This window comes from Triturus cristatus, chromosome 4_1, assembly GCF_964204655.1.
Source record: "Triturus cristatus chromosome 4_1, aTriCri1.1, whole genome shotgun sequence".
Lineage (NCBI taxonomy): Eukaryota > Metazoa > Chordata > Amphibia > Caudata > Salamandridae > Triturus > Triturus cristatus.
In genome coordinates, this window is record NC_140585.1 from 912,735,856 (window position 1) to 912,754,154 (window position 18,299).

Sequence of the window (18,299 nt, forward strand, 5' to 3'; positions counted from 1 at the left end):
GTTTATTTGCCATATGTCCAAGGAGTGGTTGATATGTCATCACTTGGGCCCGGGCACGACCGCCGCCATAGTACATGCTCGCGTTTAAAGTTGACATCTTTCTTGAACGTTGTCACTTGATACACATTTACTTGCATGCCGGTATGGGATAATATTCTCTGAAATGGCTTTGCTTATGTGTACATTTCTTCGTACGCATATTATTAGAGCCTTGAGCATTCTGTACGAGGGCTAAGTTTACTGCACCAAATCTTGATGTTTGTCTGCTCGGCAACAGCTCTTTAATGATAGAATCAATAAAGTCCACCCTGACTGGGGCATTGACATGGTAACAGGGGTGAAGTTTATTATATAAACTACATCACACTTTTGTTTAGACAAAGGAGCAGTTCACGGACACTGTTGAGGCCGCCCTGAAATTCCAGCTCAGCTGAATCCTGTTTACATCCTGAGAAGGATGGTGTCCAGCTGTAATGTAACAGCACTGTTGTTGAATTGTTAATCTTCTTTATGATGCTAGTCATGCTGAGTTCTCTGTTCTTTTCCCTTCTATTGGTCATTGCAACACACATTTTACACAAGAATCCTAATGCTTCAATAAATGATTGAAATGCCAATTGGAGTATTTCTTGTGTCTCCCTTTGGGCTTGCATGAGTTACTAATGATAGGGACTGACATGTTTCCAGGATTTCCTTGGGGAGTCAGATCTGTCCGGTTCTAAGATTGCACATGCCCTCCGGTGCCTTCTAAGGTTTAAAGGTCCAGAGGGGACGCAGTGAGCAAGCCAGGGGTAAGGCCCACATATCCTGATGGTGTGCGTGTAGTCTCGCACAGTTTTGCCATTTGTTGTCCAAGCGCACTGTCTTACTGAGAAAGTTTAAACAGTGCAACACTTTTTGGAGGTTCTAGTTCCATACCCACACACATACTGCAGTAAGCATTGATCCCACCTTGTTGCTCATTCCTGATGGGTTCCATTTTCCCTTGCAGGAACAGCTTTGGTTCTTGGGAGATTACCTTTAGAGAAGATTTCAGAATGCCTTGGTGAGCTGTGTGCAGTCCAGGTAGCAGCCCTGAAAAAGGTAAGAAGTAGTTGAAAGTAAAGCATTCTCAGAAGACCTTACATTAACTTTGAAACATAATCACAATTTGTAGAATTCAGACCTACCATCTTTAGAATTTTGTACCCCTTTCTAAGCAGGCCACCCACTCCAGTTGATAGAGGTGTGTCTTGGTGGCCAGATTCTGAAAAACAAACACATAGCTTCAAACCTGAAATAGCAGAGATTTTTCACAGAAAAGCATTTTGGTGCCTTAATGGTATCCTATAAAATCCGAAAATAAAATAGTATAACAAAGTCTGAAACGAGAAGAACTTTAACCCTAGGATGTGTGCAGTATTCTCGCATAGGGCACATAAGAAAACCTACGGATCAGACCACAACGGATAGAATCAGATCTAGTTGCCACAAGAGAGGTATACCGAACTAGCCACCCACTCTAGGTGCTCTCACTGTTATAAAGTTTTCAAGTTCAAATTATTTATTCAGGTGTATGAAGCTGGCTCTGTATATACTATACTAAAGTAAGGTAAACTGTGAGCAGAGTCCAGTGGGTCTCCAAAGGGTTGCAGTGGTAAAAGTAGATAATGCCTTATTCTCTATTTGTGGTAGCGAGGGTGAGCAGTAAGGTAGAGGGTAGTCTTAATCATTTATTGTACACACTCAGGCAAGAAATGAAAACACACTCACAGACTGAACTCAATTGTATGTACAAATTTATTTTTATTTTGTTGGTGCAATGTTCAAAAACAGTTATAATTACTTTTGGGTTACTTGGGATTAGTTGGTGATTACTTTTTAGAATACTTTTTCAACTTTGTGTGATGAGCCTAGATATTACATTGGGACATTTCCTAGACAAAGGTAGGCAAAACACTTGTGTTTTAAAAGACAGTTACTTAGGTTTCCATGCAAACACTTCTCAACACTTGAAAGTTTTCCAGAGGAAAACAGTCAATGCAGTCCTATGTGGGGAAAATGTGGTTATCGGTTTGCAGGCAAGTAAACGGTCTTGAGGGTTAAGTTCATGGGGTTAGAACAAGGGTTCCCTCAGGGTCAAGGATGCACGCAAAGAGCACCGTCGGAGGCACCAGGGTGGCCGGTGCAGAGTGCTGAGACCAATGTTGGCCTATGGGGCTATGTGGCCGTCGGTTGGTGACTACTCTCGGGCAAGCCACAGGATTGAGTTAGCAATGCTCTTAAGGTTAATCTCAAGGCAAAGGGGGATTCAAGTTAGCACACAAGGTGCTCCTACAGCGGCACAGGTCTACCCACAGCGGCACAGGGCTGGCTGAGTGCTGGGTGCTGGATTGGCGCCTTGTTTTCAAAGGGAGATCTCCGGTCGGAACAAAGACTGCAGGTTCGGGCAAGGAGGGCGAGTTAAGGTGGGATGGAGGGAATGCCTGGTCACTGTCGGTTGGGCTACCCAAGGCTGTGGGGCATAGGGTGCAGGGTTGTCTTTAGGCGTCTGATTTCCAAACCAGCTCTGGTCGCGGTCGGGGAGACCTTCCAATTTGAGGCTGCAGATGTCATCTTCGAACTTGAGGTCGGTCATGGATCAGCAGATACCTGTTCAGGAATGCAAGGAAGACCTCCTCGTGGTGTTGGGCCACTCAAACTCTGGCCGGGGACGTTTGGTGCAGAGTGGTGCAGACTCGTGGATTCTGCTGGAGCCAGAGTCCGAGCCAGAGTCAGAGTGGATTCTTGAGCAAGTCCGGTGCTCACGGGAGACAGTCTTTGTAGGAAAGGCAGTGCAGGTCCTCCGGTTTTTATGGGACTTTGGGCTGCAGGACGCGCGGGGATTCTGCTGGAGCAGGTTAAGGTCCAGACAGGCCGGTAGGGCTGGGGTCAAGGCAGTTGGTGTCCTTCTCTTCTTCCTTCAGCACGGCTCTTGAGTCCTTCTTCTTTCTTGTCTGAGGAGGCAAGTTTCAGGGTCACGCCTAAATACTAAATTTAAGGGCATTTCAGGCAGGTACAGGTCGGGACCAATGGTTCCCTTCTTTAGGGTGGGTACAACCTCTATAATGCCACCCTCCAGTGGGAGTGGAATAAGCCTCACTCTTGTTGGCTGGGTCCCCCCCCATCTTCAAGATGTCGGGGACTGAGATTTGCGCTTCCCTTATCCTCCCCAACCTGAGGGGTAGGGTTGGCAAAGGTGGGCATACCTCTCATCCTATCTTGGTTTTCTTGCCGATTTTCCCTCCCAAAGTGGGGGTTAGAACCGGTGGGGGCCAGATGCTGGGAGCATAAAATGGTTGGGTCAGCTCACAAAGGCGACCAGCCTTTGAAGCTTTCCTTTCTTGGACCATGTCCATCTTGGGGGAGGAGGTTTGGCACCTCTGCCCAGGATGTGCTTTGTTTCAGAATCCCGAGAGTGGGATGCTCTCGACTCAGGGGTCCAGAAACATGTCTGTGGGTGGCAGCTGGAAAGCAGCCACTCCTCCCCGACACTAGTTAGGTCTTTTTTCAGGGGGCATCTCTAAGATGCCTTCTGAGTGCTTTTGGCATTAAATGCAGCACTGGCATCAGTGTAAGTTTAATGAGCTGAGAAGTTTGCTACCAAGCTTCCCAGGATTCAGTACAGCTAATGTGGTACTGTGGGGTTCATAATGACAAACTCTCAGACTATATCCTCTTTATGGCTTTACGACACTTACAATATCAAAAAATGGACTTATGCAAAAAAAAAAAAAAAAATGGGCAGATTAATTAATACGTTCACCCCAGTACAGACATCTGGGCCTGAACCCATCATTTTTTCCTCCCCATGCCATTCCAGTTTAGACCCAGCCATTTGCTAATCAGTCTTGACCCTGTTTCCAGTGGGAACAGTGTGAGAAAGTGCCCTCTTTCTCCATGGTTTCCCCCACTTTTTGCTGAATTGCTGATGTACTTTGACTGAGTGTGCCCTGGGCTCCTGCTAATCAGGTACCCAGGGCCTAAGTTCTTTTCCTAAAACTGCATCGAAGCATAAACCCAATCGGCATCTCTGGCCATGGGTCAGCCCCTGGTAAATGGTACCACAGGTACCCAGGGCACTGTGACCAGAGAAGGCCTCTAAGGGCTGCAGAGGTCTTGTCACTCACACACTGCCTTTGCAGGCTGTGTGTCTTGGTACAGAACAAAGTGTAGAGTCGTCATGGCACACATCCCTGTGTGCCATGCCTACAACCCACTGCCCTGGCATAGATCAGTTACCCCTCTAGCTGGGTGCACTATATCAGTGGTGAGGGTACAGGTGCATGAGCCCTGTACCCCTACAGTGTCTAAGTCCATTCTTAGGCATTTTAAGTGCAGTGCTGCCATTAATTAAGTATATGGTGCTGGGAGTTTGTCATTACGAACTCCACAGCACCATAATGGCTACACTGAAAACTGAGAAGTTTGGTATCAAACTTCTCAGCACGTTAAACCCACACTGATGCCAATGTGGGATTAATGGAAAATGCACACAGAGGGCATCTTAGAGATGCCCCCTGAAAACTAAGCCACCACTAGTGTCCAGTGCTGCTTTTTTTCTGCCGCCACCAGACATGTTTCTGGACCCCTGGGTCGAGCGCCTGCTGTCCTCTGGGGCCTGAAACCATGCACATTCTGGGACGAGGTGCCAAGCCTCCTCCCCCAGGATGGGCAGGGTTCACGAAGGGGAAGCTTCAAAGGCTTGCCGCCTTTGTGAGCTTCCCCAGGCCACTTTTGCTCTCAGTAACTGGTCCCCACTGGTTCTGACCCCCACTTTGGGCGGATAAACTGGCGGGGAAAAATAAGCAAGGTAGAGATGTGTGCTCACCTCTGCCAACTCCACCCCTTAGGTGGGGGAGGCGAGGTGAAGCACAACTCTCAGTCCACGCCATCTTGAAGATGGGGGGGGGGGGGCTCAGCCAACCAGGGACAGGCTCACGCCCCCCTCCCACTGGAGGATGGCATAATAGGGGGTTTACCCACCCCAGGGAAGGGAACCATTGGTCCCTGCCTTTTACCTACCTGTAACGCCCCATGAGCTAGTATTTAGGGGCACCCCTGAAACTTGCTTCCTCAGATGCAGACAAACAAGAAGAAAAGGAGGACCGAACAGCAGTGCAGCAGCTAACAAGAGAAAGAGGCCCACTGTCTTGGCCCCAGCCCTACTGGCCTGTCTCCCCCTCGAACCTGCTCCTGCGAAATCCCGCTGTGTCCTGCAGCCAGCAACCTCAACACCAGAGGACCTGCCTGCCTTCACTTCCAAAGACTGCTTCTCCTGTGAACACCGGATTTGTTCAACTGCAACCTCTGGCAGCAGCCGAAGACCACAATTTCGCCCCACTCTGCACCTGTCGTCCAGGGCCCGAGCTCGAGTGGGACACACCACGAGGAGGTCACCCCCGCGATCCTGAAACGAGATCCAGTGACCCCTGACCTGCCTCAAGCCTCCAGCCGACTCAGCCTAAATCCAGAAGGCCCCCTTAACCGTGACCAGGAGCTGCTAAGAAGAACCGACCACAAAAGGCACCCCTGCACCTGACACCCCACGGCCTTTTGTGCCCAAACCAACGGTGCCTACCCAACCCTTAACTTCCCAACTTACCTCTCAAAGTGGTGGTCGCACTCAGAAGTCCTTTGTCTCCCTGCCTGCTGTGCTTTTGCAAACCGGAGGTTCTCCATTGGAAACAGGGCATCCGACCTCGAAATGTCACCCTGCACCCGGCTGCCCTAGTGCCGCTGAGGGTGCACCTTTGGTGCTAATTTGTTTGCCCTGAGCCAGAGTACAGGAGCATTGTTCCCACAACCCAGTGTTCTGCTTGCCAGCAGCCACCAACCGTAGCCCCCTATCCCCCATTGGATAACATTGGGCCTCAACACTCTGCACCCGGCTGCCCTAGTGCCGCCGAGGGTGTAACAAGAGTGCATCACTGACCCTGGGGGATCCCTGAATCTACCCCCAGAACCTTAACTCCCACTACCGAATACTTACCTAAAAAACGATAACCATATGTTCGATGCATATGAGCTGCAGATCACACACTAAGGATAAGATCGCCATCGCCATCTGGTGTTGGGCTCGGATGATTGCAGGTTGTTGTTGTCTTCGGAAGAAGTCTTTGGTCACAAGATAGGTGACTCCTCCTCTTGATAACCGTGCGCATGGGCATCCACTCCATCCTCAGATTGTTTTTTTCCGCCATTGGGTTCGGATGAACTTTTTTCCGCTCCAGCAGAAAACTTCTAGCAATCAAAACAACTCTCAAAATTTAAAAACTCGACGTCGAAATACACATCGGACCGGATCCGGACGCGGCTGATGGAAAGGACACCTTTTAAAAAATGCCCCCAATGTGGAGCAAAGTTCCCTCATAGTGATCACCACGAGTTCTGTAATGTGTGCCTTTCACCAGACCACAACGAATCCAGCTGTCCAGCCTGCGCCGCATTCCGTTAGAAGAAAACTATCCGGGACCGAAGAGCTCGACGCCATATCATGGCCAAGCCGGTTCCGGAACCAGAAGACATCTTTGCACAGGATGTCCCTGACGACGACTCCGAAGATCTCCAGATCGTGTCCGAGGCCGACGATTCTGATCCGGGGCAGCCTGTGAGTACCAGCCCCCCTACCCCAACCCCACCAAAAAAGACATTGGTCAAGACTCTGCCAGCTGGGCCCAGTCGCGATCCAAAATCCTCTTCAGAAGCCCCGCCCTCGGACCCGGCTCCGAAGAAAAGTAAGCCTGCAGGTGGCTCGGGCTAGAGCAAACCTCATATTATTGTGCCTATAATACCTTCGGCACCGAAGCAGGCTCCGAGACCGAAATCTCCATCGGCCCCGAAACGTCACTCTGCACCGACGTCTCCACCGGCACCAAAACCTTCTTCGGCGCCGAGGTCTCCACCGGCACCGAAAGGCTCATCTGCACCGAAAGGTCCTTCGGCACCGAAAAATCCACCGGAACCGAAAAGTTCTTCCGCCCCCAAAACATTCTCGGTGCCAAAACAAGTCCATAAAGAACAAAAATCAAAATCGGAACCCAAAAATTCGGCTCCAAAGCCACCTTTGGACAGTGAGGAACTCTTTCGGCCAGATCCAAAGCAAAAACGGATTTACATAAATCCGAAAACTGGACATGCCACAGCGGTGCCCTACAAGAAAAGGAAGCTGGACACAACACCTCCTCCAGCACCTCCAAAGAAGGACTGTGCCATTCACCCATACGTCCTTCCTCTCCTACATTACCTCCTATTCCATCCCCTCCACCCCCACCTCCTTCACCTCTACCATCTCCTTCTCACACACCACCTCCACAGGATGATGATGATTTAGGAAGAGGGGGAGACCCAGATTTCTTTAATGATCCCACTGATCCTACTGATCCCTTTACACTCCCGGACACAGCACCAGTAGATGACTGGACTTACCCTATGTTTGACCCCACTCCATACCCCTCAAAACCCTCCCCTCCTGATGACCAGGTTTGGTCGGCTTCTAAACAGAGCGGCATTGTTTCATGGCGTCACCATGCACACCGACACTCCTGAGGAGGATTTTCTCCTCGACACTTTTGAGCAGTCGCAGAAGACAGTTCACATTCTACCCATGATTAAGGGAGTGATAAAGCACGCCAATGAGGTTTTTCAAGACCCTGTTAGGGCCAGGGTTCTCAACCCCCGAATAGAAAAAAAATACAGACCGGCGCCACAAGATCCTGCGTACATCAAGGCGCAACTCCCCTTAGACTCACTAGTCGTATCAAATGCCAGAAAGCGGGCGAACTCCCAAACAACCGGAGACACGCCGCCCCCAGACAAAGAGTCTAAACTCTTGGAGGCTTCTGGCAAAAGGGTTGCCGCACAAGCCGCTAACCACTGGCGTATTGCCAATACACAAGCCCTATTGGCTCGTTATGATAGAGCCCATTATGATCAACTAGAGGATCTTTTGCAACACCTTCCTGATCCATACAAATCACAGGCCACTGACCTAATTCAAGAGGGCAAACTAATATCAAATGCCTCCATTAAATGTGCATTAGACGCAGCGGACACCGCCTCTAGGGCAGTCAACACTAGCGTATTGCTTAGGCGCCACGCATGGCTACGCATTTCCGGCTTCAAGCCGGAAGTACAAACCACCATTCTTGCTCAACCCTTTAATCAGGACCAACTATTCGGACCTGCAGTAGATACTGCCCTAGAAAAAATGAAGAAAGATAATGAGACTGCCAAATCAATGGGAGCATTGCAGTCTACTCAACCCAGAGGCTCCTTTCGTCGCTCCTTTTATAGAGGAGCTTCCAAAAATGTGGGAACAGACAACTCTTCCACCTTCAAAACATCAGGTCAAACATCCCCTAACAGAGGATATTTTAGAGGAGGATATCGGGGAAACAATACTAAAGGCCGAGGACGGGGCAACAACAACACCCGCACCTCTCCAGCCACCAAACAGTGACTTGCCACCACTCCCCCCAGACCATTCCACTCCGGTCGGGGGAAGACTTCAACAGTTCCTACCTGTCTGGAATTCCATCACTACAGACAGGTGGGTAAGACAAATTATCCAATCTGGCTACTGCCTCGAACTCATAAACCCACCCCCAAACATAGCACCCAAGCACCGTCCCATGACGTCTCACCACCTCACGCTCCTCAAACAAGAAATACAGTCTTTGCTTCAAAAACACGCAATAGAACCTGTTCCACTACAACATCAGGGCACAGGAGTATATTCCCTATACTTCCTCATTCCCAAAGAGGACAAGACCTTAAGACCCATACTGGACCTCAGACTACTAAACCAGTACATACAATCGGATAATTTCCACATGATCACTCTCCAACAGGTCCTTCCATTACTTCAACAAGGAGACTTCCTTGCCACATTAGACCTCAAGGACGCATATTTTCACATCCCTATGCATCCCGCTCACAGGAAGTATCTACGATTCGTGGTAGACGGTCAGCACTATCAGTTTACAGTTCTCCCATTCGGAGTAACAACCGCACCCAGGGTATTCACCAAATGCTTAGCAGTTGTGGCAGCATATCTCAGAAGACATCAAATCCATGTCTTCCCCTATCTGGACGATTGGCTCATAAAAGCCAATACTCTAGACAAATGCGTTCTCCACACTCACCGCACTATTCAAACCCTACACAGCTTGGGATTTACCATCAACTATCCAAAATCTCAACTACAACCCTCCCATGTACATCAATACCTGGGAGCCACCATAGACACATCCAAGGCCATAGCTTATCCAAGCACAGCCAGGATAGCCAACATACAGAATCTCATCAAAAAATTTCAAACACAACACTCTCTCCCCGCAAGAGTGTTCATGCAACTCTTGGGCACGATGGCGTCATGCATCTCCATAGTACCCCACGCACGCCTTCAAATGCGTCCCTTACATGAATGTCTAGCACAACAGTGGAACCAGGCCCACGGACAACTTACCGATCTGGTGTTGGTGGACAGCCGCTCTCTTCGCTCGCTGAAGTGGTGGAACACCATCAACCTGTCCAAAGGGCGGCCGTTCTTAGAGCCTCTTCCACAAGTTGTGCTGACCACCGACTCATCTCTCACAGGGTGGGGAGCCCACCTCCTTCAACACACCACTCAGGGCAGGTGGACTACTCAACAAAAACCACTCCACACCAATCACCTAAAACTTCTAGCGGTGTTCCTAGCACTGAAATCCTTCCAAGTGCATCTACAAAACAAGACTGTCCTCATCCGCACGGACAACATGACCACAATGTATTACATAGAGAAACAAGGAGGGACACATTCTCTACAACTGTCCCAACTTGCGCAACACATCTGGAGATGGGCAATTCCCCAAAACATCTACCTGCTAGCAGAACACCTCCCAGGGGTTCAGAATCAGGTGGCCGACCTCTTAAGTCGCCACACACAGCAGATACACGAATGGGAATTACACCCCAAAGTCCTACTCCCATTCTTCCAAAAGTGGGGACAACCAGACATAGACCTGTTCGCCACACAAGAAAACGCAAAATGCAACAACCTTCGCCGCCAGGTTCCCACACCCACGGTCAAAGGGCAATGCAATATGGATGAACTGGTCAGGCAGATTTGCATATGCAACGGATACAGGTGACCACCGCTAGGGGAGACACTGCTATATAGTCTATCCTTAGTGTGTGATCTGCAGTTCATATGCCTCGAACGGAATATGCTACTTACCAGTATGCATCTGTTCTTGGCATGTAGAGCTGCAGAGCCACACACGCCCACCCGCCTCCCCGGGACCTGTATCTGTTCCAGCATTGTCTTAATTAGACACTACACATGGACATCCTTTCTCTTTACTTCTTATACACTCCATCATTTCCCATCATGACGAAAAACAATCTGAGGATGGAGTGGATGCCCATGCGCACTGTTGTCCAGAGGAGGAGTCACCTATCTCGTGACCAAAGACTTCTTCCGAAGACAACAACAACCTGCAATCATCCGAGCCCAACACCAGGTGGCGATGGCGATCTTATCCTTAGTGTGTGGCTCTGCAGCTCTACATGCCAAGAACAGATGCATACTGGTAAGTAGCATATTCCTTTCCTCCATAGGATAACATTGACACTTTTTCCTGAAAAGTTTTTAAGTCTGGAGTTTTGAAACCTAAAGAAATTCTTTACAATTGTACAATTTAACAAAAATGCTTTCACTCACCTGTTTACATGAATTGTCCCAGTGCCTCATCCAGGCATACAGCATTGAGTAAGAAAAGAAATCCAAAAGTAACTTACCTCCTATTTTACTGAAAATCCCATTCAAGTCTATACTGTATTTACAAGTGTATGTATTTCTCTAAAATAATAATGTAAGTCAAACCATAGTACATTTATATTTGCAATTGAACTATATTATAATCAGCATTTACCACTGTAAAGTATTTATTGCTTACCTGTGCCAGGCTTGCTTGGTTCTAGAAATAAAATAACTAAAAGAATATTTTTATACAAACACAATTGGTCTGAATTTCAGTCTGAGTGTGTGAATTCATTTGCTGACTGAGTGTGTATAACAAATGCTTAACACTGTCCTCTGATACTGCCTTACTTCTCGACCACACTACCACAAATAGAGAGTACGGTTCCTTCCAACTTTACCTCTGCCTGCCTTTGGGTTTCCACTGGACTCTGTGCACACTATACCTCACTTTGGTATAGTATAGACAGAGCCAGCTTCCTACATTGGTGGCAGTGGTGGGATATACAACTTTGCATTTGTTGGACTACTTGGTTACCATCTGATCACACAACAGAACTCTTTTTTTTTTTCAAATTGGCATTTTATTGCCAAATTGCTAAAAGTCTTGTTAGGACCTTGGTTATGTCCCTTTAGAATTTTAGAAAACAAAGTCACTGTAGCTAGGGATAGAGGGGATACACGTTTTTTTTTTTTTTTACAATGTCTCAAATCAATACCACAGCTGTTAGTGAAAATAACCACAATGACATAGAGGACAGGGTTCAGGAGCTTGACCTCACCCCTTACCTTAACTTGTCTTTCAAGGAGGTAAGGTCCCTATGTAAACTTAAAAACATAACCATGGGTCCCCATCCCACCAAACAAAAGCTCCATGAGCTGTTGGCTGGGTATGCTAAGGACCACCCATCTGAAAAAGGTGAAGACCAATCAGATGAGGAAGGGAGTGACCTGGTAGATCAACCCCTCCACTTCCTAGGGAGAAAAGGGTTCAAGTATCCTTGACTCCAAGAATCAACCTCTCAGTACCTAGATCTCACACAGGTGGATCAGATACCAATGAGGACATTGAGGACAGCCTCAATGAGGAGGACATCCTGCTAGCCAGGTTGACCAAAATATTAGACCTAGAGACCAGACTCCTGGCTCTAGAAAAAGAAGAGATGGGCCTAGGACCCATCAATGGTGGCAGCAATCAAAAAAGTACAGGAAAGGAAGGATCCTATGATCCCAAAATCCCAAAGGGATTTACCCTTAATATGAAGTCATAGCACAAAATGGTTCACAGCCTTCCAGAGGGCTTGTGAAGCCAGAAGAGTGAAGAAAACTCACTAGGAGGCACTTCTTTGGGAACTGTTCTCTCGTAAGTGCAGAGACAGACTCCTGACCGATTCTGGGGCAGATGCTGGGTCTTATGACCTCATGAAGAGAACTCTTGATTGAGGGATTTGGACTCACAACTGATTAGTATAGAATTGGATTCAGGGGGGGCTCAGAAAACCCAGAGTCAGCCATGGGTGGAATTTGTAGACTACTCAGTTAAAACACTAGGTGGCTGGTTAACTGGAAGTAAAGTGCAAGATTATGATGATCTGTAATTGGTTTATGAAGGAACACATATTAAGTAATTGCACTGATGAAAAGTTGCATCAGTATCTGGTAGACCTTGGTCCACTTTCTCCCCAAGAATTGGTAAAGAAAGCGGACCACTGGGTGAAGACAAGGGTAACTAGGACGTCCACTGGGGGGACCAAAAGTAAGGGGTTACAAAACCTCCCCAGAGGAAAACGAGTGAGTCCCTTAAAGATGTATGCCATTCCAGGTAGCCCCCCTAACACCTGTCCAGGAGGGTGGGCCCAAAGACACCTCACAAACTAAAACAGGGTACCAAGGTAAGAATTGTTATCCCAACAGTGTCACAACTGTCAAAAGGCAGGACACCACACCAAGGACCCTAGCTGTCCTAAAAATTTTATAGCCCCTAATGTAGCTCCAGGGGGTTGCCAGTGTAGCTTTACAGGGTGATTCCTCAGATGAGGAAGCCCTCGTAGCCTTCAACTGGAAAATGGGCCCAAACGGAGATTCCAGCGGAGAGTAAACACTTCCACCCCAACTGGTGAATGGAATTCCAGCCCTTGCCATGAGGGATACCTGTGCCAGTCACACTGTAGTGCATGACCGGTTGGTACGCTCAAACCAGTATATCCCAGGGGAAACAAAAAGAGTAAGGACTGTCCTGGGGGTGTCAATGTTGGGCCTGTGGCTATAGTGCTCCTAGAAGTAGCTGGGACCCTTAGATGGAGAAAGGTGGTAGTCAGTAAAGACCTCCCTCTTAATTGTCTCCTTGGGAATGACCACCCAGAGGTTTGTCTGAGCCAAAGAGAAGTACTGGTCCAATGCCAGACCTCATCCCAGAAACCTGTGGGGGGCTTAACCTGCAGTTAGTGCAGCTAAGCCCCAAAAGAAAAAAAAGAAAGTGTAGGAAAGGTGGACAACTGTCAGCCACAGTTCCAGTGGGCCAGGGAGATTATATCCCAATAAGGGAGAGCTCCAAAATTGGCACTTCTGAAGCCCCCCACCCCCCCTCCCCCAGCCAACAAAAGGCCAGACTAGTCAGGCAACTGTCCAGCCTGAGTTGGTGGCTCCTCAGCTGGCAGAATAGGTGAAAGAAGGGTGTTCACTACTAAGTGTAGTGACCCCCGACCTTAAAACAGCAGACAGGCAACCAGAGCCCAAAGAAGCCTGCAAGATATCCCTTTCACTTACCAGTCGGGAGTTAAAGTTGTGGTTTTGGGCACTGACAGCTGGGTTTTAGCCTTTGTGACAGCGCTGTCCTTGGCATGGTGGCCTAGCCCCCTGCCAAATAGCAAGTTAGGCCCCCTGACCTTATTGGTCATGGTGGGGTTGCTTAAGCTGTGGGTAACCTCTATGGGTAAGCTGGGCTTTGCCCTAGCTAAGTTAAAATTTGCAGAGATAGACACCTGAACCCAAGATGAGGTAAAAAGCTAGGAAAAGAGTATTGGGATTTAGGTCCTGAAACTGTTGGGGTAGGCCAGCTTACCATTGAATATATGGTGCTGGGAGTGTGTCACTACGAACTCCACAGCACCATAATGGCTGCACTGAAAACTGAGAAGTTTGGTATCAAACTTGTCAGCACATTAAACCCACACTGATGCCAGTGTGGGATTTAATGAAAAATGCACACAGAGGGCATCTTAGAGATGCCCCCTTAAAACGAACCCACCACTAGTGTCCAGGCGGAGTGGCTGCTTCCCGCTGCCACCACCAGACAAGTTTCTGGACCCCTGGGTCTAGAGCCTGCTGCTCTCGGGGGTCTGAAACAATGCACATCCTGGGACGACATGCCAAGCTTCCTCCCCCAGGATTGGCAGGGTCCACGAAGGGGAAGCTTCAAAGGCTTGCCACCTTTGTGAGCTTTACAAGGCCTTTTGCTGCTTCCAGCAACTGGTCCCCACTGGTTCTGACCCTTACTTTGGGTGAAAGAACCGGCGGGAAAACAAAGTGAGTAAGGGAGGTGTGCCCACCTTTGCCAACTCCTGCCCTCAGGTGGGGAATGCGAGGTGAAGCAAAACTCTCAATCCGTGCCATCTTGCAGATGGTAGTGTTAAGCATTTATTGTACACGCTCAATCAACAAATGATGTCTCGCACACAAAGACTGGACCCAGACCAATTTTGTTTGTATAAAAATATTGTAGGTTATTTTATTTCTAGAACCAAGCCAAGCGATGCACAGGTAAGTGAAATAAATGCTTTGCAAGATATTTTGCAGTGTTTAAAAGTAAATGCAAGTTCACATGCAGTTGTTTGGAATACAGGTAAGTCAAGCTATTAAAATTACTGTTCAGATTACTTTTTAAGTTACTGTTTCTACTCTGTGATATGCCTAGACATCACACTGGGACAATTCCTAGAGAAAAGCTAAGTAAAATCAGTTTTGCACAACTGTAATTTTTCAGGTTTCCATTCAAATGAACTCCACACAGAACATTTTTCAGAGAAAAACAGTTCATAGGTTCCTGTGGAGAAAAATTAAGTTAACAGTTACCAGGTATGTACTTAGTCTTTGGGGTTGACTTTCTGGGGTAAGAACAAGTTTTCCCCCAGGGTCAAGGATGCACTCTTGTTACACCCTTAGCAGCACTAGGGCAGCCGGGTGCAGAGTGCTGAGGCCCAAAGTTATCCAGTGGGAGATAGGGGCCTCAGGTGTGAGAAAGTGACCTCTTTCTGCATGCCCCCCCCCCCCCCCCCCCCCCCCCTTTTGCTGAATTGCTGATGTGCTTTAACTGAGAGTTTCCTGGGCTCCTGCTCATCAGGTACCCAGGGCATATGTTTTTTCCCTAAACATGCGTTGAAGCCTAAACCCAATTGGCCTCTCTGGCCACAGGTCAGCCCCTGGTAAATGGTACCACAGGTACCTAGGGCACTGTGACCGTAGATTGCCTCGAAGAGCTGCAGCACTTCTTTTGTCCCCCTTAGAGGAGAGAGAGAGAGAGAGAGACACACACACACACACACACACACACACCTTTTTTTTTTTTTTTTTTGCAGGCTGCGTGTTTTGGTGCAGAACTAAGTGAAGAGTCGACATTGCACACATCTCTGTGTGCCATACCTACTGCCCTGGCATAAATCAATAACCCCTCTAGCTGGGTGCACTATACCAGTGGTGAGGGTACAGGTGCATGAGCCCTGTACCCCTACAGTGTCTAAGTCCACTCGTAGACATTCTAAGTGCAGTGCTTCCATTAAGAGTACCAGTTACAGCTGTTTTGCAGCGTGAATCTTTCTGGATTCACTATGCTGTGCATTATTCCGCGATCTTGTGGTTGGGTCCGGATTCGTAGTCTTTTCTTTGTTTTTTTTTTTTTTTTTTGTAGCCCAGGTGGGCGTCGACGTCCACCATTTGGTGCACCTCCCGTGACGTCGTCGTGCTTCCTGCGGAAGTCCCACCTTTGGGGCGCCATCTTCAGATTCTTTTTTCCGCCGTTGGGTCTGGATCGTCATCGGGAAGCTCCAGAAGTTCACTCGGAGGAAGAAGGAAGAAAAGCGAGTTTCATCGATAGAATCAAGAGAAGACATCCGGAAAGAACAGATTTCGACAGGAACGCGAAGAAAGAAGACCAGCGAGCCTTTTTCTTCGACAACCTTGGAGAATGCACGCTCAGAGACCCTGAGCGAAATGGACAAGACGCCATTCAAGTTCTGCCCAAACTGCCACCACAAGTTCGCGCAGAAAGACCTGCATCCGGTCTGCAACCTCTGCCTACCGGTGGATCATCAGAGTATCGACTGCAACGCCTGCTCAGTCTTCGCGCCGAAGACACTCAGGGTGAGAGAGAGGCAGAGGAGAGCCAACGCCAACATGGAGGGCCAAGGAAAACCCCCGACACTCTACGCGCTGGGCCTCGACACGGACAACGTCGCCGAGGCAGCCGAAAACTTCACGGTCGTAGAGACCGACAAGAAGAAAGAAGACTAGGTAAGAGAATCGTCGAGCGCAAATCAAACACCTCGAAAACACGAGGGTGACTCGAGAAAAACTGAGTCAAGGTCCACGAAGGGAGCCCCGGCGCCGAAAACTTCGACGTCCAAAGGGGGAACTTCGGACAAAAGGCCCAGCGGATCCTTACAAAAGGACTCCCTGGCGCAGAAAGACGCCGAAAGGCAAGGGTCGTCGAAATCATCCCATGAAACGGGCCGATCGACGCAGAAAGAACGTTCGACGTCGACGCAAGTTTCATCGAAAAGGCCCGCGGTCGACGCCGAAAGCATCTCCGAAATGGAGAAAAAGAAGAGGCGGCTCGAGGCCGAAATGGAGAACATCCTTCAAAGGAAGAAGGAGTTCGACGCCAGGATGAAGGAATTCAAGATTCCAACGGTTTCATCGGCGGACGTCGTCGAAGTCGAGGAGGAGTTCGACGCCGAAGGGCTGACAAGGGACCTCGAAGAGGAAGAGGAGCCCTATTATGAGGAAGAAGCCGAGGAAGAAGACCAACAATCGTTCTTCGATTCGGCGACATCTACCGGCAACGACGTCGAATGGCAAGATCTCGACACCGAAAACCCGGAGGAGGCCGTGGACACGTACCCCTCGAGGCCTTCGCCACCAGACGACATCGGGGTGTACAATATGGTGGTGAAGAGCGCAGCAATGGCCTTCGGCGTCAAGCTCGACGAGGAGAGGCCGAAAGCAGATTTTCTCGTCGAAACACTGCTCCCCATCCAGACTAGGAGCCAGTTCCTCCCCATGCTACAAAGCGTGATGAACCAGGGGAGAGAAGCCTTCAAGGAGCCTGCCACCTGTCGGTCGATCACGCCCAGGACAGAGAAAAAGTATAAACACTCCTCCCTGGACCCACCTTACATCAAGGGGAGCGTCACCGCAGACTCCATCATTGCCTCCACGGCCAGGAGAAGGGCCAACGTGCCAGCAACCTCGGGCCCACCTCCAGATAAAGAGAGCAGGAGAATCGACCTCACAGGCAGAAAGGTCGAGAGGAACGCCGCAATGCACTGGCGCATGGCGAATTCAAATGCACTCCTAAATAGACACCAGTACCAACACTGGGATGAAATGGGGGAGCTAGTAAAGCACCTCCCCGAAGAATACCGCCAGAGAGCCTCTCACCTGGTAGATGAAGGCAAGAACATCGCCAACTCCTGTATAAAGACGGCGTTGGATGGGGCAGAGACTTCAGCAAGACTCATGGCCATAGGGGTCACAGAAAGGAGGCATGCATGGCTAAGAATCTCGGGATTCAAACCGGAAGTGCAGAACAACATCCTGGGCACTCCCTTCAACGGAGAGACACTGTTCGGAGCAACGGTGGACGAGAAGCTCACCCAGCTCAAGAAGGAGAACGAGACAGCGAGGTCCATGGGGGCCCTGCAGCTGAGGGGAATGAGACGAGGAAATCCCTCGAGGAGACCCTACGGTAGGGGTGGAAGCCAACAGGGGACGTCGCACCAGGCGTTCCAACAAGGTCAGCAGGGCGAAGGTCACGGACAAAGTCAGCAGAAGCAAAGCTGGCAATATCAACCTCGGGGCCAGTCCTTTCGAGGGAGAGGGAACGGACGTGGCCAAAGGAGGAGAGGGGGCGATCAGCCCTCCTCGAAGTGACTCAGCACGCAAGAAGACGCCCACCCTCGTCAGGCCCCCAAGGGTGAGGCGCAAAAAGGTGTCATCAGGGGGAAGAGAAGATCCAAGAGCCTACGAGCATACGTCACCGGAAGGCTGAGGTTCTACCTTCAGGAGTGGCGGCGCATAACCACAGACAAGTGGATACGGAACATCGTGCAGCACGGATACTGCGTAGAGTTGGAGAAAAGACCTCCAAACAGAAAGCCGAAGGGAAGACAGAGATCGGCCCAAGAACTGGCAATACTCAGAGAAGAAACACGGAAACTCCTGCAAAAGGGAGCCATAGAGACAGTGCCGTTCAGGGAACGCAACAAAGGGGTCTACTCAAACTACTTCGTGGTTCCGAAGGTAGACGGAGACCTCAGAC

At 49.2% G+C, this 18,299-nt stretch overlaps 1 protein-coding gene across 3 annotated transcripts in view; it reads left to right on the plus strand.

Annotated features, from left to right (window-relative positions):
* TNPO3 (transportin 3) overlaps positions 1-18,299 on the plus strand; it is a 1,119,313-nt gene that overhangs the window by 692,193 nt on the left and 408,821 nt on the right. For all 3 annotated transcript variants that reach the window (XM_085653697.1, XM_085653695.1, XM_085653696.1), the window contains exon 13: positions 992-1,083. In XM_085653697.1, coding sequence (XP_085509823.1) covers positions 992-1,083 — 92 coding nt within the window. The remainder of the gene's footprint in view (positions 1-991; positions 1,084-18,299) is intronic.